At 34.0% G+C, this 22,752-nt stretch overlaps 3 protein-coding genes and 1 long non-coding RNA gene across 5 annotated transcripts in view; 1 reads left to right on the top strand and 3 right to left on the bottom strand.

Moving 5' to 3' along the window:
* The window catches only part of serping1 (serpin peptidase inhibitor, clade G (C1 inhibitor), member 1), a 13,022-nt gene extending 4,548 nt beyond the window's left edge, over positions 1–8,474 (bottom strand). The window contains exons 1-6 of one of the 2 annotated variants that reach the window (XM_005166883.6): positions 8,113–8,474; positions 7,451–7,499; positions 6,256–6,529; positions 3,906–4,244; positions 3,095–3,301; positions 2,868–3,011 (exon numbers count right to left, since the gene is read on the bottom strand). In XM_005166883.6, the coding sequence (XP_005166940.5) occupies positions 2,868–3,011; positions 3,095–3,301; positions 3,906–4,244; positions 6,256–6,529; positions 7,451–7,499; positions 8,113–8,240 (1,141 nt within the window). In that variant the 5' untranslated portion in view covers positions 8,241–8,474. Of the gene's footprint in view, positions 1–2,867; positions 3,012–3,094; positions 3,302–3,905; positions 4,245–6,255; positions 6,530–7,450; positions 7,500–8,108 lie in introns of both variants that reach the window. The other variant, NM_001123285.1, reaches the window with a different exon arrangement.
* Positions 1–22,752, bottom strand: part of si:dkey-6n6.1 — a 215,547-nt gene that overhangs the window by 20,421 nt on the left and 172,374 nt on the right. The gene's annotated exons all lie outside the window — the stretch shown is intronic.
* On the top strand, positions 7,094–20,954 carry LOC141375589 (uncharacterized). Its single transcript, XR_012384171.1, has 3 exons — positions 7,094–7,211; positions 15,966–16,135; positions 20,746–20,954. It is a non-coding gene; the product is annotated as an uncharacterized lncRNA (long non-coding RNA).
* igf3 (insulin-like growth factor 3) lies at positions 13,714–20,703 on the bottom strand. The gene is made up of 4 exons (NM_001115050.2): positions 20,601–20,703; positions 18,618–18,765; positions 15,981–16,141; positions 13,714–14,429 (listed from the first exon to the last, which is right to left on the bottom strand). The coding sequence occupies exons 1-4, from the start codon at positions 20,667–20,669 to the stop codon at positions 14,226–14,228; spliced, it is 582 nt and encodes a 193-aa protein (NP_001108522.2). The 5' UTR covers positions 20,670–20,703; the 3' UTR covers positions 13,714–14,225.

Genomic DNA, 22,752 nt, shown 5'->3' on the forward strand with positions numbered 1-22,752 from the left:
CAAATATATAGTTCCAGATCCTGTAAAATGTGAACTCGCTTTCCCTTCAGACACTAGCGGAGTGTAGGGGATCATGGGACTGATCATGACTCGAAGATGACGAACACTGACAGATGGAGACTCGGCTGAGGGGAATAAAGGGTTAAAGCCAAACTAGTGCTGTGTTTGTTCCTGTCATTTTTCTGATGGTTGATACAATAACCTACCCTGCAACTCGGGATTCGCCGGCTGCTTGTTATAAAAAAAAGGAGCAGCTATTATGTATGGGACTTTGTCAGTAACTGTTACAATTCATATAGACCAGTTTCTTCTTGCTCCGGATTTTAACAAGTGTAATAAAAAATTGTTGCCTCGTGTTGTATAGTTTGCAAAACATGCGTTTTATTGTGTGTTATAAGTTGTAATAAGTTGTAATCGCCCCGTGCGGCTTGTAATCATGTATCTATTATAAATCAGTGCTTGTACTGTATCTCTCAGGTTAAATCTTAATGGGGCTATTCACATATCGTCCAAAATCGCATTGAAAACGCGTTGCATGCTTCTTCCTTTACTGATTTAAATGTGTTTCTGAGCTAGTGATCTGCTGTTCCTACACACGCGTGGCAAGATCAATTTTCAAAGTAGTTTAACTTTTGCCACTGTGTGGATTAATTCTGAATGCATGTCATTGTTATTACTTTGGGATAGGGTTAGGAGTAGAGTAATATGCTGGTGTTTAACTGTTTTGCTTTATTGCATTCCTGCATTGGGATCTCACATACTATGTGTGCTACTTCGTAGTCGTGGTGGGCGTTGTCTCACCCTAAACGCAGTCAACCAATCACAACAGAGTGGGTCATCGGTCCAATCAGCATAGGTTAGCTTTGAGCTAAGGAGGGTTTTGGGAACAAATTAACGAATCATATGGCAGTCGTTGGGATAATTAGGTAAAAATACATGCATATTATAGGATAATAAAAGTGTTTTTTGACCTTGCATGAATATCAGCCTGTTGTTGGAGACCTCAAAACCAAACTACGACCTTTTATTGTCTTTTGTGTTCAACAGAAATTTAAAAGATTTGGAACTACCTGAGGGTGAGTAAATGGTGAGTGAATTTTCTTTTTTTGGGTGTAATGAAATGCAAAATATTTCCTAATACAGTACCTGGACTTTTCTAGATGGCACACTTTGTATATATGTCTTATTGCAAGTTTGAGTGTAAAGTTTTAAGCCATTGTGATAATTATCTTTTCTTATGCTTCAAAGAAGTATAATTATTTTGATGTGTTCATTTCACACTTAAGCACTCGTAAATATCTCAGTTGTAAATTTAACTTACAACTTTAAATTGAAATTACATTTAAATGTAATATATATATATATATATATATATATATATATATATATATATATATATATATATATATATATATATATAATTTTTATATTTAATATACTGTATATTGTTTTACTTATTTGTGTAATTATCAATATACATTTATATACATGATATAGAAAAAAATATATAATTATTTTGATGTGTTCATTTCACACTTAATCACTCGTAAATATCTCAGTTGTAATTTTAACTTACAACTTTAAATTAAAATTACATTTAAATGTAATATATATATATATATATATATATATATATATATATATATATATATATATATATATATATAATTTTTATATTTAATATACTGTATATTGTTTTACTTATTGGTGTAATTATCAATATACATTTATATACATGATATAAAAGTTTTAAAGGGCACCTATTTTACCCCTTTACAAGATGTAAGATAAGCCTTTGGTGTCTCCAGAATGTGTCTGTAAAGTTTCAGCTCAAAATACCCATCAGGTTAATTATAGCCTTCAGAATCTGCCCGTTTTGCTGTCTGAGTACAGTGTCGCCTGTGGCTTTAAATGAAAATGAGCTGCTTCTTCCCGCCCAATGCTGCAACGTGCAGGTCTGCTTCTCATCATGCATCAGATAAACAGCCATCAGTGATAGAGACAGACATGGATAAAGCTTAAAAAAGGTCACTAGTCAAAAATACCGAGTAAGTTTATTTGATGTATTTCTGGTGGAGTTTAATTCTTTTTGCAAGCCTTTCTGAAAAGATGAGTCACACACAGACACACATATGTGCGTTTACTGACACTATGCGGCTGTGTTGATTATATTGGTTAAGAATTCAATGGCGATTTTACTCTATTACAAACATGGTTTGTTTTAAAAGCGTTTTAAACTTAGAAAATGAATTATTAAGGTGTAGATGATCACAAAGAGTTGTAGCATATTTTTTAATCCAATTTTATTTTTTTTTTGCAAGAAATGTTCTGTGGATGTCTATAGATGTTATTGTGGAGACATAGCACCTGTCAATCAGTTCGATGGGCGGGGAAAACCACACTCCTATGTCACGTTACGATGGGCCTTAAAATCACTGGGATATGGATCCTATCTTAACTCAGGAAATTAGTATGACTGTGGACACCCTATACCTACACACAGTTTTGTGCAATGGCTTACAAAAGTTGATTTTTATCATAGGTGCCCTTTAAGAGAAAGTTAAGTTTACTGTAAATGCTTTAATTTGGAAGAACATATTTTAAAGACAACAAAAATATGAAATGAGATGGTTATAATAGTGTAAACTGAAATCATTTTAAATTAAATACCATGCATTACAAAATAAGCTAATTTCAGGTAGTTACCAGGAAAACATTTATTTTGTTCATTTAGTTTCCCCTAGAATAAATAAACCAAAATGAGAATGTTTTTTGTTTTTTTTCTGTTTACATTAATTACATAGTGAGTACTTAAGTATACATCTTACATAAAATGGTAATGAATTTTTATTTCCTTGTGTATATACCTGGATTATAAAAGATAGCAGAGGCCATTTTCAGTGTGTCCTTCATCACTCCTCTCAGTTTCTTCAATTCTGTGTGCAGGCAGGAAAACCCTAAAGGAAGCCCTAGAGCCCCTTCCAGATGCATTCTGGTCTTACCTCGAGCACCTTCAGAAGAGGACCACAGAGAAGCTCAGCAAGGCAATCAAGATTTTGCTAATGGTATGATGTTTCTCCAATATAATTCTCACCCAGGAGCAGGTTTGAAAGAGCTGCAGCGATGCTGATGGGGGAAAAGATCAAGTTTGCTTTGGCTTTTGATCCCTTGAGTCTGCTGTAAACGGAGGTGGAGAAATCTCCCAGTGATTCCTGCAGGATGGCCTTTGATGATCTGCTGTCTGGATCATTACAGGACTCCCATGGGTCCGTGTAGCCCTCGCAGTGGGGCGGAGGAGGTCCTGGAGAGGCAAATAATACGGAACAAAATGGCTGAGAAAACTTGTATGTATTTGAGTACTTGTACTTTTTCAGTCATCTGCTATGAAACCTGTATTGTAAGTTTGGTCAAAACTGATTCCAGTTTAACCCATAAATAACCTTGTTTAACAGTAGATGTAACAACCATGTTATGTTATTTTAAAATGAATGTCTTTATTTAAAAAAAAAACATTATATGAATAATGTTTTTATTAAAGGTTTATATGTAATGTTTTTCCCTTTTATTTCATAATAAGAATATTTTTTTAAAACAGACTTTTATAGACTTTTATTATATTAATTGTTTTATTTTTAAATAATGTTTTGAAAAGTATTAAATGAGACAATTTTAAATATTTATTGTTTTCAATTATTTTTTTTTAGCCAACGAAAAATTTAATAATTTTAAAACTGGCACATTTTTCTTATTTGTATTTAAATCTATTATATTCCAATATTTAAAAATAATACTACTATTAATAATACTGATTAAAAGTTTTGTGAGTCTTTTAATTTTATTTTTACATTTTGCTCTGGAAAAAAAAAGCCAAAACATTACATTGAAAAAGTGCCTTAAAAGAGCACCTTCCATTTCCAGCTCCACCAGCAGTGTTTGATTTGTGTTTATGACACACTGGTACATCCCGGCGTCTTTCCATCTGGTCTGACTAATCTTAATGGCCCAGTCCTTCTCTTCAGGGCTAATGTCCCAGAAAACCCTCTGTGGTTCCTTGTCCTTCTCCTTCTTCTCTTCTACATCTGTGTTTTTGTCAGGATTGAGAAGCACAGCACCTTGACCTGTCACTTGTTTCCACACAACAGAGGGAGATATTGTCTCATTGGAGAAGGAAACCTTGCAGGGCAGAATCACATCATACCCAGCTTCTACTCTGATGACCTGCCATTCCTGAAGGAGAGGAGGCTCTGACAACAAACAAACAAACAGTTTAGTTAATTAGTAGAACACATTGCTGGTAAATAGATTGACAAAAAAAATCAATTGACAATTTTTTTTGCATTAAATGTTTTCTAAAATGATACATTTGTGTAGCAGAGGGCAGCTAGTAAGTGCTGTGCAGGTGAACCTCACTCCTCTGACGTCTAATCGTGCTCTAGCGAACAAATGCTAGAGGCCATGGTCTTTAGCCTCCTTGGTAGAGCAACTGACTGCCATGCGGAAGGTTGTCGGTTCAATACCAGCTTGGAGCAGGTTGGGTGGTGTAGGACCAGCGGGGTTATAATTATATGTATCTAAATATAGCCTTCATTCATCAAATATGCACAACAGCATATTTCTATCACATAATCTAAACGTTGTATGAATCTCAGGTTTAAAATTTTGACATACAGTATGTGAACCTGGACCACAAAACCAGTCTCATTGGAAAAACTTATTAATTTTTCTTTTATGACAAAAATCATTTGAATATTAAGTAAAGAACATGAAGACCTTTAGTACATTTCCTACTGTAAATATTCATTCACTCATTTTTTCCCACTTATCTGGGGCCAGGTTGCAGAGGCAGAGAACTCATCCCTTCCCTCTCTCCAGACACTTCCTCCAGCTCCTCTGAGGGATCCCGGGGCGTTCCCAGGCCAGTCGAGAGACATAATCCTTCCAGCGTGTCCTGAGTCTTCCCCGAGGTCTCCTCCCGGTGGGATATGCCTTGAACACCTCCCTAGGTAGGCGTCCATGAGGCATCCGAAACAGATGCCCAAGCCACCTCAGCTGACTTCTCTCGATGTGGAGGAGCAGTGGCTCTACTCCGGGCTCATCCCGGGTGACAGAGCTCCTCACCCTATCTATAAGAGTGCACCCTGAGAAGGAAACTCACTTCAGCCGCTTGTATCCCAGATCTTGTCCTTTTGGTCATGACCCAAAGTTCATAACCATAGGTGAGAGTAGGAACGTAGACTGACCAGTTCCTTCTTTACCATAACGGACCGATACATAGACCGTATTACTGCAGCCGCTGCCCCGATCTGACTGTCAATATCACATTTTACCTGGGAGAAAACGACTATGCTCCAACCTGGAGATGGCAAGCCCCCTTTTCCGGTGGAGCCCCATGGTCTCGGACTTGGAGAGGCAGATTCTCATTCCAGCTACGTCACACTCTGCAGCAAACCGCCCCATTGCATGCTAAAGGTCCATGTAATTACATGTACATGTTTATTATTTTCACACTATTTAGATTTTTATTGAACCTTCAGATTCCAGATATTCAAATAGCTGTATCTCAGCTAAATATTGTCCTATCCTAATAAACCTCACATCAGTGGAAAGCTTATTTAAGCTTTCAGATGATGTATAAATGTCAATGTTTTCAAAATTACCCTTATGACTCATTATGTGGTCCAGGACCAGATTCAGAAAACACTGTGAACAGAAGGTTAAAAAAGTTCAGAATATAGATATAAATAAAGCTGAAGTTTGGTGTTGTGAAGTTAGACTTATGGTTAACACTTATGGTTCAGTGCAGGAGGAAATAAATCATTTTGAGAGAATGACCTTTAGAAAAAATGAACTGTAGTTGAAACAAAAACAAAGTGTGAAAATGGAAATACTTAATGTATTGTGCATGCAGTTTTGCTTTGGGCTGCAGTGTCTAAAGGAATAGATCATACAAAAACTGAAAATTCTGTCATGATTTACTCTTCACTTGTCGCAAAACTTTTTGAGTTTATTTTTTCTGTTGAACACAAAATAAGTTGGTTTGCATTGTAGGAAGGGCAAATACGATGAAAGTCAATGATTTCAGGTATCTAACGTTTTCAAAATATCCACTTTTATGTTTAACAGAAGAAAGAAACTCATAAAGGTTTGGAACCACTTATGGGCGAGTAAAATTTGATTAAACTGACATTTTTGGGTGAACTATCCCTTTAATTGGCCTGTGAGGTTAAAGTCACCATTGCAAAGTAAACTTCTGACCTTCCACCTGTAAGCTGAATGTTCTGCTCCGCCTCACTCGAGCTTCATCTCTGTAGCCTTCCTGCACACATTTGTACTGCCCGCTGTAACTGCTGTTCACATTTTTGAGAGTCAGGATCTTTCCCTTCTCACTCAGTGTGTGTGGTTCTGTTTGAGGAGCTGTGAAGTTCCAGATGTATGTGGATCCAGCCAGTGCAGGAGCATTGTCAGGAACACAAGGCAGAGAAATGCTGGAGTATAGCAAAACCGTGATGTCGCAGGACGACAGGGAAAGCTGAAGACAGGGGAGATTGAAAAACTGTTAAAATCAAGAAGCAAGATGTAATTTTAAAAACCCTTTTAAATGGCTAACTCCACACAACATCTACAAAGTACAAAGAAAATGACTTAATAAATTGCATTGTGTAAATATTGCATCAACACATAAGACACTTTACATGTTAGTGAGGTTTGATGATAGCATATTTCTGCATACATGTAATGTAAATTCATGTTACACAAAACATTCAGGTATAAAAATACATGTATTGTTCATTAAATAATATATAAATTATATTAAGTAAACTAAGAGATGATGAAACGGCTGCTGTAGCCTTTGATAAAAATAAAAAAAAACATTATGTGGCTATATTTCATGTGTATGTTTTTTTTTTTAATCATATTTATAATGCTATTTCTAATTAAACACCTGCACTGTACCTGTCGAAACTCACATTTAGTTCAATAACATCATTACTTCAGTGACTTTTACCCTTTTTTTTAAACAAAATAAATGATGGGTAATATTATATCTCTAGGCTAACTGAAGTATTGAAGCTCCCTTTATGAGTTTCCTTATGAATGCAATCCAATATGGCGGAAATGGTTTTAACGTCAAATAAAACGCACATCAACTGTTGAGAGCAGTGGCTCAAACCAAGTCGACAAAGAAGGAAGACACGCTGTCTACACCAAACGTAGGTTATTTGCGGATTTTAATTTGATTATCAAGATAAACTTTGTTTTTCCCTCGAGGTTTAACTTGGTCAGTTGAATTGTTTACGTTACCTCAAGAATAGCATTTGTGCTAAAAGCTAACGTTAGGCAATTTAATTTCATGAGCACTTAAGTTAAATTAGCACCCTTTGTCCGTTTATAATTTTCTACAACAAAATATTGGTTTATAAGCATCACATAACATCATTTATTTACTTACACCAACACAGAGCAACAGGAGAACTCGATACATTGTGCTGGATTCAGTCCTGAAGAGAAAAGAAAACATGTTACCCTACATGTCACATGGCTGAAAAGCCAAAACACTGATAAATATTGCATAAATTAACCATGATTTTATATTAAACAAATGTTTTTAAACCATGTTTACTACAAATACCATGGTTAAATTATAGTAAAACAGTGTTATAATGATTTTACTGCAGTAACTATTTTTTATTTGTAGTAAAACTATGCAGTTTCGTGACTGGGTGCAAGCCACATTTACTACAAATATCATGGTTAAACTATGGCTTCTAAAACAATGTGGTTATCACCCATGAAATAACCATTTTTTATATGTAGTAAATGCTTAGTCTAGTAATTTCACAATAAATTTATTAGTAATGTCTAATCAAGCCAGATCAACCTTATTTCTAAAGCAGTTTATACAATACAGATTGTGTCAAGGCAACTTAACATGTAAAAACACTCATAAAAGGTCAAATGCTGTACTAAGTTTCATCAATGCGAATTAAGTTAAGTACATCCAAAAGTTTAACAAAAATACAGTTTGTCAGTTTTAATATTAAAATGTTATAACACATAAGAAATTAAATGTAAATCAAATTAGTTTGTAAGCTATAAAGAGAAACAACTTGCGCTGGTCGAATTTCAATTTGGAAGAAGCGTGAAGTCCATGAAATGTCTGTCTGTTTGGCGCTTATGTCCTCTTGCTGTTTTCTTCTCTCTGCTAATTGGTAAATCATTACACAGATGTTTGCTAACATGTTGATGTTGTATTTACTTAGATCCTTGATCAAAATCTGACTGATTTACGGAAAATCACCTGTCCAAAGTCTCTTATCAGATATAAAATAACTTTACACAACAAATGCAGTAGTCTGATGAAGTTAGCCTTCTGATTTTTCCGTTTGTAAATATAACTTTCATGGTTTTGGATGTACAATGTACTGAGAGGTGTTTTGTTGTTGTTTCCGTTTACATGCTTTGAATTTGTCTGTGTATATGGAAGGTAACAGTAGAAAAAAAAATCTGTCACCTGTCTGCACCCGTTTTCTCGTAGACAAATAAGCAAAGAACATAGTCAAGTTTTTCATTCATATTCAAATACCATTTCAACAATAATTATTATCATTAGAGTAAAATTTTGGCAATGTAAAGCATTGTTCACCCAAAAAATTATTAATCTGTCATGCGTAGCTGTTTCCATTCAACAAGTTTATGTGTGTTTTGCACATTAAAAAAATGCTTGTTGGAAACACCAAGATGCACTAAATGTTAAACAAAATCAGGTACACCAACTTCATCAGACTATGGCATTTGTTGTGTAAAGTATTTTTTATCTGATAAGAAATAAAAAATTCTTCACATATATTGAATACTGATTAGTTTGTTCAGGTGTCTTTGACTAGTGTTGGAACAAAACTCTGCAGGGACACCGGCCCTCGAGGATTCCTCGAGGAAGTTTGCCCATCCCTGATCTAGGGCCATAAATGCAAAATAAAAGAGCATTTTGCAAACAAAACAAAGTATTGAGCAAAAAAGTAAATAAATGCAAATCTCTAAAAATCCAAAAATAAATTTTTGAGAAATAACCATTACATTTGCTAACAAGAACTGCAAAGGGAAAATTAAGTTTTGAGAAATAAAAATAAAATTGGCAAACAAAAAGAACTACGAATAAAATCAAGCAGTGCAAAAAATAAAATAAGATATTTGCAATAAAAAACTAATATTAAAATATATTTGCAAAGCATTTTTATAGCATTGGGTTTTCATTCAATTGCAATGCTCATTTTGATTTGCTTTTTAGTCAACCGTAAGTTTGCAATGCTGTTTTCATTTTGCACTTCACGTTTCTGTGTGTTTCACTTTGTGGCCCTGATTTGACAAGGGGACGGAGTCAAGGGAACTTGGGCATTTACAGCAGGCTCAGACCTAAGGGGCTGTAAGAACACCTCGGTGATACTGTATCTCCAGGTCATGACATAGCCTAAATGGAGGCAGGCCTATTGTAAACACCCAGGTTCCCTTGACTCCGTCCCCTTGTCAAATCAGGGCCACAAAGTGAAACGTGCAGAAACGTGAAGTGCAAAGTGAAAACAGCATCGCAAACTCACGGTTGACTAAAAAGTAAACCATAATGACCATCATAGTTGACTGGATGGGTTTTGTAAAGACAATGCTATAAAAAAAAAAATAAATAAATAAATATATATATATATATATATATATATATATATATATATATATATATATATATATATATATATATATATATATATATATATATATATATATATATATATATATTTTTTTTTTTTTTTTATATTTCTAAAATTATGTTTAACGGAGCAAGGACATTTTCACAGTATATCTTATAATATTTTTTCTTCTGGAGAAAGTCTTATTTTTCTTTTATGCTAGAATAAAATAAGTTTTTAATTTTTTAAGAACCATTTTCAGAACAAAATTTTTAGGCCCTTTAAGCTATATTTTTGTTTGATAGTCTACTGAACAAACCATCATTATACAATAACTTGCCTAATTACCTTAAGCTAATTAACCTAGTTAAACCTTTAAATGTCACTTTAAGCTGTATAGAAGTGTCTTGAAAAACATCTAGTACAATATGATTTACTGTCATCATGTTTAACAGAAAAAAGAATGTTGGAAAATGGTTACAATGAGTTCCATAATATGTTTTTTTCACAATATCCTCTTTCGTGAAAAAAGCAAGAACAAAACGTATAAAAGTAACAAAAGGGTCGGCAAATGAGTACATTTTTATTTTTGTGTGAACTATCCCTTTAGAGCAAAAAATAAATAAATAGTTGGGGGCAGTGTTGCCCAGTCCTTCTTTCCAAAACTAACAGGGCATGTTTATTCTGACCACCAGAGATTTGGTCCATCTCCAGAACAGGGGAGTGAACAGTATTATCAGACTCTGACGCAGAAAGAAAAAAATGATATTGTGTGATTTTGACTGTATGTTTTATCTCAGACCCAAGCAGCTGTAAGTTTGTTTCAGTGTTATAAAAACCCTTTTTATCTCTCACATCTGGAAAAAAAGGTGATGCTGATGTTGCAAAACTGGCCAAGGCCTGGGAAACACATTGTGGAAATGCTACACTGATTATGCTCTCTACAGGAGTTAGTCTTTTAGTGAAAAAATTAAATTTTAAAGAAATTTTATTTCATTTCAAGTAATTAAAATAATGTCACAATATGTTTATATTTCAAATAATTGCAGACATTTTTAACTTCCTATTTTACAATAAAGTATTATTTTTACATAAACAATAAACGTCACATTAAACAGATTATGTCAGAACAGTTAGATTGCTAAAATCTCTATGATACGCAATGGAAAAACAAATACATACACTGATAAACCCAACAGATTGTACACGTGGAATCACTTATAAAAATGTTTCCACTTGAACCTAATCATTTTTGGTCCACGTGTGTAAAATTTCTTTCAGTCATACAAAATATTGTTTTATTCAAAACACAAAAAATGCTGAACGTTTCTGTGAGGGTGGAATTTAGGTCTTTATTTATTTTTATTATTAACATTAAACATGTTTCTATTGTAGTAAAAATAGTTAAATAATTATGTATTTTGGTATATAGGTTACCCTTTGTATAGACATTTTCCCCCCCCAAAAAAAAACATTGTTTTGGTTTATGGTTAATAACAGTTAATTTGTGGTTACCTGTTTTTAATTATTTGTAGTAAAACCACACTTTGTATTCATATAGGTAATAGTGTAAGCCCAGTTTAACAACAACAAAAACCCTGTGGAAAATCCCTATGAAAGAAACAAAAGAGTGTGTGTGTCTTGTACGTTTGCAGATTTGTCACCTGTGAAACTGCAGATAAACTCCAGCATTGCTCTTATCACAACTCAAGGGCAGAAAGGAGAGGGAAACGGGTTTTCGGCTCCATAAACTTCACACAGAGTGATACATGTCTAACTTTGATGTATCTCTGTAGTGCTGCATGACCTTGCACTCATTACTTTTACATGCAGCATCTCCTGTAAGCAGCAAACGATGGGAAAAGTACAAAATGTAGGAGCTAATATTTTACTTCTGCTCTGTAATATTATCAGATTATAATACTGTCATGGACAGCAACTTGCGTCATTTTATCAAGATTTATCTAAAGAAATTTTTCAACACTACACTATCAACACACAAAATGCTTTGGAGGAACATTATTTTCTCCTTTGAAATATATTTTAGGTCAATTTTGGATTTTAAACAACCTGACAGTGAAAATCTTAAAAGTTTAAAAGAAATAAAAGTTCTTAAAGCAAGAAGTTGTAATAATGTAAATATTCTGATACCACAATTATAGTGTGTAAATATTTTTATATCTAAAAAGGTAAATTTACACTTAAAAATAGTTCATTCATTCATTTTCCTTCAGCTTAGTCACTTTATTCATCAGGGGTCGTCACAAAGAGCCGCCAAATTATCCAGCATATGTTTTACGCAGCGGATGCCCTTCAAACTGCAACCCAGTACTGGGAAATAGCCATACACACTCATTCACACTCATACACTATGGCTTTTTCAATTCACGTATGTCGTTGTTCTGTGTGGGAAACCGGAGAACATGCAAACTCTACACATAAACTCGAATACCAGGATTCGAACCAGTGACCTTCTTTCTGTGAGGCGACAGTGCTAACCACCGTGTCACCCTAAAAATAAATTGGAAACAATAATGCTTTTTTCAATATACATGACATATTTTTTTATTCATAAAAGTTTCTAAAGAGGCAGCGGGGCATATTTACATTATTAAAATGCTGTGCACATTAGTTCACTATTAATATTACTTCACTATTTTCACCATAAGGTTCTTCAAGGAACTTTTTTTCTGTGGCATCTATGTAAAAACCTCCCACTTTAAAACCTTTATACATATTTAAAAGTAGATAATAGATTGTAGATTAAAAAAAAAAATAATAAATATATATATATATATATATATATATATATATATATATATATATATATATATATATATATATATATATATATATATATATATATATATATATATATAATACATCAGTGCTTCTTTTCTTTCTTTCTTTTTTTTCCCCTTTCATGTTTAGGGTTTATATGTCATGGAAAAATCTGGAAAAGTCATGGAATTTTGACATGGCGTTTTCCAGGCCTGGAAAAGTTTTGGAAAAACAGAAAAACCCACAAAGTTTTGATAAAGTCATGAAAAACAGATCTCTGTATACTTGAATATATACTTGTCTTGACCTCTTTTCTGTCCTTGGCCAATAACATACTCTCACATTATTAGTGTGGTGTAAGAATTATTTAAATTAATTTTACATAGATATAAATATAAATTGGGCATCACGGTGGCGCAGTGGGTAGCACAATCGCCTCACAGCAAGAAGGTCGCTGGTTCGAGTCCCGGCTCCGGATTTCTCTAAAGTTCAAATACATGCACTATAAGTGAATTGGGTAAGCTAAAATTATCCATAGTGTATGTGTGTGAATGAGTGTGTATGGATGTTTCGCAGTGATGGGTTGTGGCTGGAAAGGCATCCGCTGTTTAAAACGTATGCTGGATAAGTTGGCAGTTCATTACCTTGTGGCGACCCCAGATGAATAAATTGAAACTAAATAGATTGTTGTGTGTTTTACAATATGCTGTAATAAGTTTTTAAATGTATTGTTTTTTTACCACGCATACATAGACATTGCATGAAACATTAGGTCATGAAAATTTACTTGAAAGTCTTGGAAATATCATGGAAAAGTCATGGAACTTTAGTAGTAAAGATGTGTATTTGCAGCCTTTTATTTTGTTCTTGCTTAAATGTAATCTGTCATTATTGCTCTCCTGTAGTTTAAACACTGTTAACAGCACTCTTATTAAAGACCTTTGTGAAGAACGTCCAAGTCATAACACTAAATGCACCACTGCATACCAAAAAGCAGCTTATTTCATGTTTAGATAGTGGTATCACACCAAGGCTGTGATGACATTATTTATTCACCATAAACAGACTAATGTTCTTTCCTTAGAGGTCACTTGGACTGTATCTAATAATCCATAGAAAAATGAACAGCTCTCACTGAGGAAGATCTGAAAGCATTAGGCTGCGCAGTTTAATGATCAATTGTGTGTCATAGATTTGATGCATAAATAAGGCTCATGGAGTCTCTTGGGATGGAAATATTGACAAAAAAGAAAACTTGGTTTACTCTCTTATTTTATTATTATTATTCACATTTTTTCCCAAATCGTCCTAGTTATTTTACACATACAGTACCTAAAATATTTTACAGTACATAAATTAAGCATTTAAGAAAATATATTCACAAATATTTTACAAAAAACACATTACATTTACATTCAAAATGACCACCAAAGCCATCAGTGTTCCCATATCGAGATTTCAAGTTTATAAGAGTATCATACTCACACACACACACTCTCTCTCTCTGATCTTGCGCCCTCAACTTATTTTGAACCATTTACCCACAAACATCAGGTCAAAGCAGACAAGCTTTAAAAAAAAGAAAGAAAAAATATAATTCATATTATATTTGGCAAAATAGTGCACTCTGAGATGTTGAGCGTTCATTTTCATGGCCTCTGGTCCTCTGGTTTCTCTTATATAGTCCTCAGTTCATACTTGTTTAAGTATGGAAAAGTCTTAGGGGATTTGATTGACAGAGTCCTGCAGATGCAGAAAGAGCCATGACTACCGGATGTGAGAGATGAATGTTGGCGTCTCAGTTGTCGAACTGAGGTGTGTTGAGGAGGTTTGGGTGCTCGTTTTGGTGTTTAGTAAGTTCTGCTGATAGAGCGTTCGCTCTCTGATTCTCTGAGAAGCCGATTCCTCATCTCGCTGCAGATCTGCTAACTTCTGGTATCGCCGCTGAAACACCAGCCAGAACTGGTCCTCCTGTAAAACAACAGTGTACAATGTTCACTATTTTGCTGGATTTCAAATAATAATTCATTAATGAGTAACACTGGTAAACACACTAAAGATTCGTTTCAGAACAATATGATAGTATACTGGTAAACACACTAAAGATTCATTTCAGAACAATATGAGAGTTTACAGTTGAAGTCTGTAAGATGAATTATTAGCCACCCTGTTAATTTTTTCCCCAATTTCTGTTTAACGAAGAGAAGATTTTCGAAGAGAAGACTCATTTCTAAACATCATAGTTTTAATAACTCATTTCTAATAATTGATTTATTTTATCTTTGCCATGATGACAGTAAATAAAAACTATAAAGACACTTCTATACAACTTGAAGTGACATTTGAAGGCTTAACTGGGTTAATTAGGTTAACTAGAGAGGTTAGGGTAATTAGGCAAGTTATTGTATAATGACGGTTTGTTCTTTAGACTATCGAAAAAATATATAGCTTAAAGAGGCTAACAATTTTGACCTTAAAATAGTTTTTAAATAATTAACAAATGCTTTTATTCTAGCTGAAATGAAACAATTAATACTTTAATACTTTCTCCAGAAGAAAAAATATTATCAGACATACTGTGTAAATTTCCTTGCTCTGTTAAACATCATTTGGAAAATATTTAAAACAGAAAAATAATAATTCTGACTTCAACTGTAATTGTAGTGAAATGTGAATGAGTACTAAATATCAAGTTCAAAAATGTATATGCGTAACAAACCGGAATTGATGTAATAATTCAGTAAAAATCATGACCACTGTTCAAGGTCTCTTTGACAAGTTCATTTCAGTTCATGCAAAAATCAGATTCATGAATGAATCAGTTAAATGATTGAATTTAGTTCACGAAACCGATCTGAGGGATTACTTTGCCAATTGAACAGTGTTGTTATTGTTTACTAAATTGATTAAAATTGATTAACGTTTAAGAAGTCAAATAAATCTAAAATAAAATAGAAAATAAAAGAACAACTTTAGGAAGTGTCCTCACAAATTAATAAAAGTAATAAAATAAAAAGTAAATAAAATAAAACTTAAATTTGAATTTAAAAATAAAACTACAAGACCACTAGTATCGTTAAAACAAAATTCAGACTTTTTTGTCTCAAAAAAACTACATTTTTACTAAAATACAAATAAATGCTAATTGAATACATATGATAAACACATTGTTATAATAATAAATATTTAATAACTGAACTTTAAAAAAAAACTCACTGACTTAATCAGCATCAGATAAATCGATATCATGGGCTTTAGATATGTTTATATTTGTAAAAAAAAAAAAAAAAAGCTGATTTCTTGCCCATCACTTTAAATGCAAATGAGCTGCTGCTCCTCGCCTCCTTTCCACAAGAGGGTGGAGCTTTTAATAGACTGCAATGACCTGTATATTTTTAAAATATCCCCTTTTCCATAATAGAGCAAGTTAGATGGGTTAGTTGTTGTTTTATGTTGTCTGTACTCTTTACAATGATAAAATGAGCGTGTGTATTTGTGTGTGTGTAGTGCAGGAAGTCTTACCGGAGTCTGCAGCACAGATGCAGGGACATCACGCCGCACTTTCTTGGATTTGGCACAGTACAACTCCAAATGCTGGAGGTCACATCCACGCACACAACACTGGTCTACAATGCCTTTCCCACGAGAGCGAGGACCACCGCTACGAGCTGCTCCAGGTTTGCCTGATCATCAACAGACAAATTGAAGTTTTAATGTATAAGAATTAGATGCAACATTCATAGTCCCAATGTGGGATCTTGCTGGACGACAAATGATGCCATCTATTCTTAAAAATAATTAGATTACATCAAATTACCATAAGTAAACAATAAAGGTTAACAATTTCAAAAACAGAAATGCTTTCTACACTGTTTAAGAAAGTAATCAAATGATAATACATGCTTCTAAATAAATGTTTCAGTAGCTATTCAGCACATAAGAATGAATTCTGAAGGATCACATATCATATACTGAATGATGTAAACCCTTTGAACCTCTGGAATATTCATTCAATCATCCATTCATTCATATTCCTGTAGCTTAGCCATTATTTATCAGGGGTCGACATTAATAAACCACCCAACTGTTCTGCCATATGTTTTATGGATCAGATGCTCTACCAGCCATAACCCAGTACTGGGAAACCTCAGGAATATGTTAAATATATTGAATCAGATAACCTTTATTTAAAATTTTAATAATATTTGCTATATTTCCATTATTTTTTTAGCTTAACCCTTTTTATTTTAGCTGAATTTAGTTCAAACAAAATGGAAATTTCATTACTGTTTACTTGCACGCAAGTGCTTTTCAACATTTATGAAGAATGTTAGAAACCAGCAGCCATTGGTATCCTTAATAATAAAAAAGATGTCAGCAGCTGTTGGTTTCCAACATTCTTCAATATATACACTACCAGTCAAAGGTTTGAGGTCAGAATAATTTTTAAAATTCATTTTATTAAAATAATTTAAATAAAAATATTCTGTTTCTCAAGCAGGAATTTATTAAAAGTAAAAAAATTGTTCAATTGTTGAATATTTATTAAATATTTATTAATTACTTATTATATGTAGTTTCAAATGAAATTATTACTCCAGTCATTATTGCTTTTATTACTATTACCATTAATAATAATTATTATTAGAGTGATTTCTGTAGCATCATGCGAATGAATAAAGCTGAAAATCCATCTTTAAAATCATTGGAATAAATTATTAAATTAAACGATAAACTATTTTTAAACAGTTATTTTATAGTGCAATAACATTTCACAATTTTACTATTTTTACTGTATTGTTGATGAAATGAATGCAGCCTTGGTGAGCAAGAGAAACTTTTTTTAATACATTTAAAACATCCCTAAACTTTTGACCGATAGTGTATATATAGATGAGGTCAAAATTATTAGCCCTCCTATGAAATTATTTATTCTCCGATATATCTCAAGAAATATTTAATGGAGCAAGAATTTTTTTTTTCCCACAGTATTTGCAATAATATTAATATCTTCTGGAGAAAGCCTTATTTGTTTTATTTTGGCTAGAGTAAAAACAGTTCTTAGAAACACTTTTAGTGTCAATATTATTATTATACGATTTTTTTAAAAAGAACAAACCACTGTTATACAATGACTTGCCTAATTACCCTAATTAACCAACGACGTAAAAAAACTAAATTCAAAATTTTATAGCAACAAACTTCAGGACATTTTTGAGTTACATCAAATAAAAATCGAGAAAATGCAGTAACTGGGTTGAAGGTTGAATCACTTAAAAAAAAAAAACTCAAAAAGTTTGTTAAAACTTTAAAATTAAAATTTGAGTAAACTTTTTTTTTTACAGTGTAGTTAAGCCTTTAAATGTCAAAGATAAAAGAAACAATTTATTAGAAATGAGTTTATTAAAACTATTATGTTTAGAAATGTGTTGTAAAATGATTGTCTCCGTTAAACTTTAAAAGAAATTTTACAGGAGGGCCTATTATAATGACTTAGACTGTACTTCTTGTGTTCAACTGACAGAATTTTTTTTTTTTTAGTGAATTATCTTTTTACCCATAAAAAAATCTAACCCTAAACCTTTGAGTTGATTTATCCCATTATCAGGATTAACAAGTATAACATCATTGACAAACAATCAGCAGCTAAATTGTTTGAAATAATCTCGTAACTGAGGCCGTGTCATAATGTTCTTTTTGAAGAAAAGGAGTGAGAAAATGGGAGAGAAACGTGTCAAGCTGGCCTTGGATATGGAACAGGGTGAAAGGGCCTCAGTTAGCAGAAATGTTGATATCAACAACCGCAAATCAAGAGTACATGTTGGTGTGGTAACTTCTACTGTCACTTATGAAGTGTTTAATACTATAACTGCAGACCGCCTACAACAGCAGATGGTCATGCTTTGCTATTGGTCGGCTCAGCTGATCTACAGTACATCAACGCCTCAGCGATAGCAGCTTGACTTGATAGCGCAGTCTGTATCTTCAGGGCAAGGCCACTTTTAATACACTGATAATACATATGTGTTATGAATATGATATGATGTTGTGAGCGAGATTCAAGATTTAGAGATTTGGATATGTTTGTGTCTTCACTAAATGGCACACAAATGACTCGCTTCAAACAATCACATGTAGGTTTGCAGTTTGCACTCTCACCTATGTAAAAGCCTCTGTCTCCGCACACAAACTCCAGATCGTCCACTAGTTCTCGTCCGCAGCGTGCTCTGGCCCCTTCAGTGTTGTCTGGCAGGATGAGAACGCAGCACAGAGAGTAGAGGACACACACACTCCGCCAGCTGGGCACCTGTTTCAGCACAGACAACAAGCTCTCAGACACCTGCGGCTTATCTCAGACATACACTCCTATTGCGTGAAACAATGAACACAATTCTTGACGGATGACGCGCTCGCTGTGTTTTGTTTTGCAAACCTTCGTGGTTTGAGAGCATGCATGAAAAGTCCAGATGGCAGTGCACTGCGAGATCTTACAGACTTAACCTTCTGGTGACGGCCAAATGTTTTTTGGGGGAGAGAAATGCATGCACTGTGTTTTAATCCATTGTTTATTATACCATAATTTAAACTAGTAAACTTGTTTTCGTTACAGTTATGACATGGTAAACACTTTTTGAGCAACTATTCAAGCTGATGTCAATCTTCAGACTTAAATTCGGTTTGCTTTTAAAGGCAGACGATTCCTGATGTCAGGAAAATTGTGCACAAAAATATTTAAAAGTTTTATATACCTATGGCATTAAGTTCTTTCATTCATTTTTCTTCAGCTTAGTCTCTATTTCAGAGGTCATCTCAGCAGGATTAACCCTCAACTATTCCAGCATATGTTTTGTGCAGCGGATCCCTCCAGCCACAACCCAGTACTGGGAAACACCCATATGCAATCATACACTACAGCCAATTTAGTTAATTCAATTCACCTATAGTATTTTGACTAGGGGAAACCTGCGAGAACATGGGGAGAACATGCAAACTCCACACAGGAATGCAAACTGGCCCAGCTGGGACTCCTGCTGTGAGGCGACAGTGCTAACCACTAAGCCACCATGCCATCTACAACATTAAATTTTTTTTTTAAACATATTTTACTCTAAAACTGCATGAAAACCAAATGTATGAATCCAAAGTTATATTTCTGATATGAAGTTGATCTCTCGAAGAAAAAATTACATAAGATTTTGTTTGGGTGTATTGCAGAAAGTTTCTGCATGATGAAATGATGATGATAATAATAAAACAACAGCAGTGGATTCATTTTATTTTATACACTCATATTTTAGGATTTATTTTTATCAAGTGCAAAAACTTTTACAGAGTAATGAAATTCGTTTTTAAAAAGTTAAATTCTACCCAAACAGCAGCAGATGATTAACCCTTGTGTACCATGTTAGGGATGAAAACTTCCACTAAATTAAACTAAAAATGCATCAGATAAATATATATTTTTCTAATTTTATTGCATAAATCTGTTAATTAACCTCAGTCCTGATCAAAACTACAAAATGTTTTAATTTAACTCTTCAATTGGCAAGTTCACAAGTGATTCCCAGAGTTAACCGTTGAAATCTTTAAAATTTCAAAGCATTTTCACAAAATATGTCTAAATAAGATTTGTCACCATAAATCATTCTGCTAGCTGAAACACAGAGAAAGTTATGACCAAATTAGGACTCAAAATCACCCCAGAGTGGATGAAAACATGCCCAACAGTACACAAGGGTTAAAAACAAATGTTTGAAATAGATTCCTTTCAGTTTCTCAAAATCTAAATAAAATTTATTCCACATAATTTATTTTTGGCATGCATGAAAGATCTATATTTTTCTACATCCCACACGACAAAGCGTCATCATAATAGCTCCCTAACATGCAAACCTGCACTGGAGGCAGTAATTGTTACTCACAAAAAAGGTGATTTGACTCATCCAAGGAAACCAGTCATTTGGCAAAAAAAAAAGGAAAGTTGTTTTGACTAACTTACTGTAAGTGGAATCTTTCTAAGCATCACCCCAAAGCAAAATAATAAAATGTGCCCTCAAAATAAGATAAGATGCAACAAGTGTGACAGTACTAGATTTAAAAGCCTGATCCTTTTTCCTAAGTGTGTGCGTGTAGAAATCTTACCTTCAGCATGAATCCTGGCATTATCTGAAGGCGTTTGGCGTGACAGGTTGGCATTGCGTCTGATGGCATGTCTTTTTTTTTTTTACTGTTTGGTGTCTCTATAGAGCTACTGGCTACTGAATTGTCCTCTGCTCTGCTCTTATAGGAGGAACAAGAGGGACGGGCCATTGACACACACACACACACACACACACTTACCCTTCTTCAACGCACACACATCACTCCTAATCATAAAGCTGGAGACGCATGAAACTATAAAAGAAATCTGATTATTAAACATCAACAAACCAAAACTGACGTACTGATGTTATCCATCTTAAATTAGAGTTGATGCATTAAACTAACATTAACCCTATACACCCACTGACTTTTTTATTGGTTACTACTTGCTAGGACAGAGTTGCACTCTTTTGTCTTCAATTCTGCATAAACTCTTTATGGCACAAATTGTACTCCATTAAAGTATCACATAGTTTCTGCAGATTTTTTAGCTCCACATTAATGATGCGAATCGCCTGTTCCAGCACATGTCAAAAGTGCTGTGTTGGATTTAGTTCTTGCGACTGCGAAGGTCATTCACGTTTCATTGAACTCATTGTCTCGTTCATGAAAGCAGTTTGACATCATTTGAGTTTTGTGATATGGATACTGTGTATTATCTGGCTGGAAGTAGCCATTATTAGATGGGCACACTGTGGTCATGAAGAAAGGGACATGGTCAGCAACAACAAAAGTGTTTGCTGGCCGAAAGTGTGCCTAGAAAATTTTCCCACACTATTACACCCGCAGCAGCAGACTGAACCATTGATAAGGGATCATCTGTGGCTGGAAGTTAACGAGAATTATTTACATTTTTAAAATGATCCATTAAATGTATTTTTATTAAAGTCTACCCCAAGCCAAAACACAACTATCACAGTAATGTAAAAACAGTAATAACACAGAGTTCATTCATTCATTTTCTTGTCGGCTTAGTCCCTTTATTAATCTGGGGTTGCCACAGCGGAATGAACTGCCAACTTATCCAGCACGTTTTTACACAGCCGATGCCCTTCCAGCTGCAACCCATCTCTAGGAAACATCCACACACACACACACACACACACACACACACACACACACACACTCATACACTACTGACAATTTAGCCTACCAAATTCACCTATACCACATGTCTTTGGCCTGAGCACCGGAGCACCGGCAAGAAACAGAACATGCAAACTCCACACAGAAACGGCAACTGAGCCGAGGCTTGAACCAGCGACCTTCTTGCCTGTGAGGTGACAGCACTACCTACTGCATCACTGCTTTGCCCCAATTACACAGAGTATTACTCATATTATTTATTAAATTACCCTATAAATTAAATTGGAAGTTAAAGAGAATTCTTTATTTTTATTTAATTATCAATAGACCCTTTTCACACTTCTGGTTTTCTCAGTAGCGGAAGTCATCATAGTAGGGAAAACTTAAGAGCGCAGTGAATGGGAGAATAAAACAAATATTTTTTTTACAACCTTATTTGCACAAATAATAAAAGACAAACTCCACGATAATGTTATAAAGACTTAAAAAGTCAAAAAAAATGTGTGAGACTAATAACAGCAGCCAGAGGAGAGAATAACATCAAATGTACTGTCCTGTCCTGTAGACGCTGCATTAGAAACCCCTCACACAGTGGTAATTTGTCTTTTGTAATTTGAAGCAAAGATGATTTATTACTGACATAAATACATATAAATTTTCATGTTTTTTTTATAATAATATTAAACTTAAAAACTTGTTTTTGTCTTTTTAACCTGCCCAATACCATTTTAGCCAATTAAATTTCAGCACCCTGGGTTGCCTTGGTGAAAAGCAGCGTGTTTGATTCATTCAGCCAGAAAGGCTCTGAAAGCATGCGTCCGTGACCGAAATGCGACCTCCAGTGGACAAGAGCAGACTCCGAAATGAGACTCAGATTCAGAGTTCTACGTGAGGTTATTAATTAGCAAAAAATATAAATATTATGAACCTAAACAATAGGAGAGCTGGTTACATAGTAACACCGTGTCCTGACAACACGCTACAGGATGAGATTTGCAGTGATGATCACTGTTTCTCATTGGCTGTTTGCACCAGACGAAACACGACAGACAGTTAAATACAGACA

The sequence above is a fragment of the Danio rerio genome, chromosome 8 (genome assembly GCF_049306965.1).
Source record: "Danio rerio strain Tuebingen ecotype United States chromosome 8, GRCz12tu, whole genome shotgun sequence".
NCBI lineage: Eukaryota > Metazoa > Chordata > Actinopteri > Cypriniformes > Danionidae > Danio > Danio rerio.

What these genes read in the sequence shown, in the direction of transcription:
- igf3 (NM_001115050.2), bottom strand. Translation starts at nt 20,669, where the DNA reads ATGCCATCAGACGCAATGCCAACCTGTCACGCCAAACGCCTTCAGATA. An exon ending in TGCCAGGATTCATGCTGAAG is followed by an intron (nt 18,766 to 20,600) that starts GTAAGATTTCTA and finishes GTGCTGAAACAG; the next exon opens with GTGCCCAGCTGGCGGAGTGT. An exon ending in AGACAGAGGCTTTTACATAG is followed by an intron (nt 16,142 to 18,617) that starts GTGAGAGTGCAA and finishes GTTGATGATCAG; the next exon opens with GCAAACCTGGAGCAGCTCGT.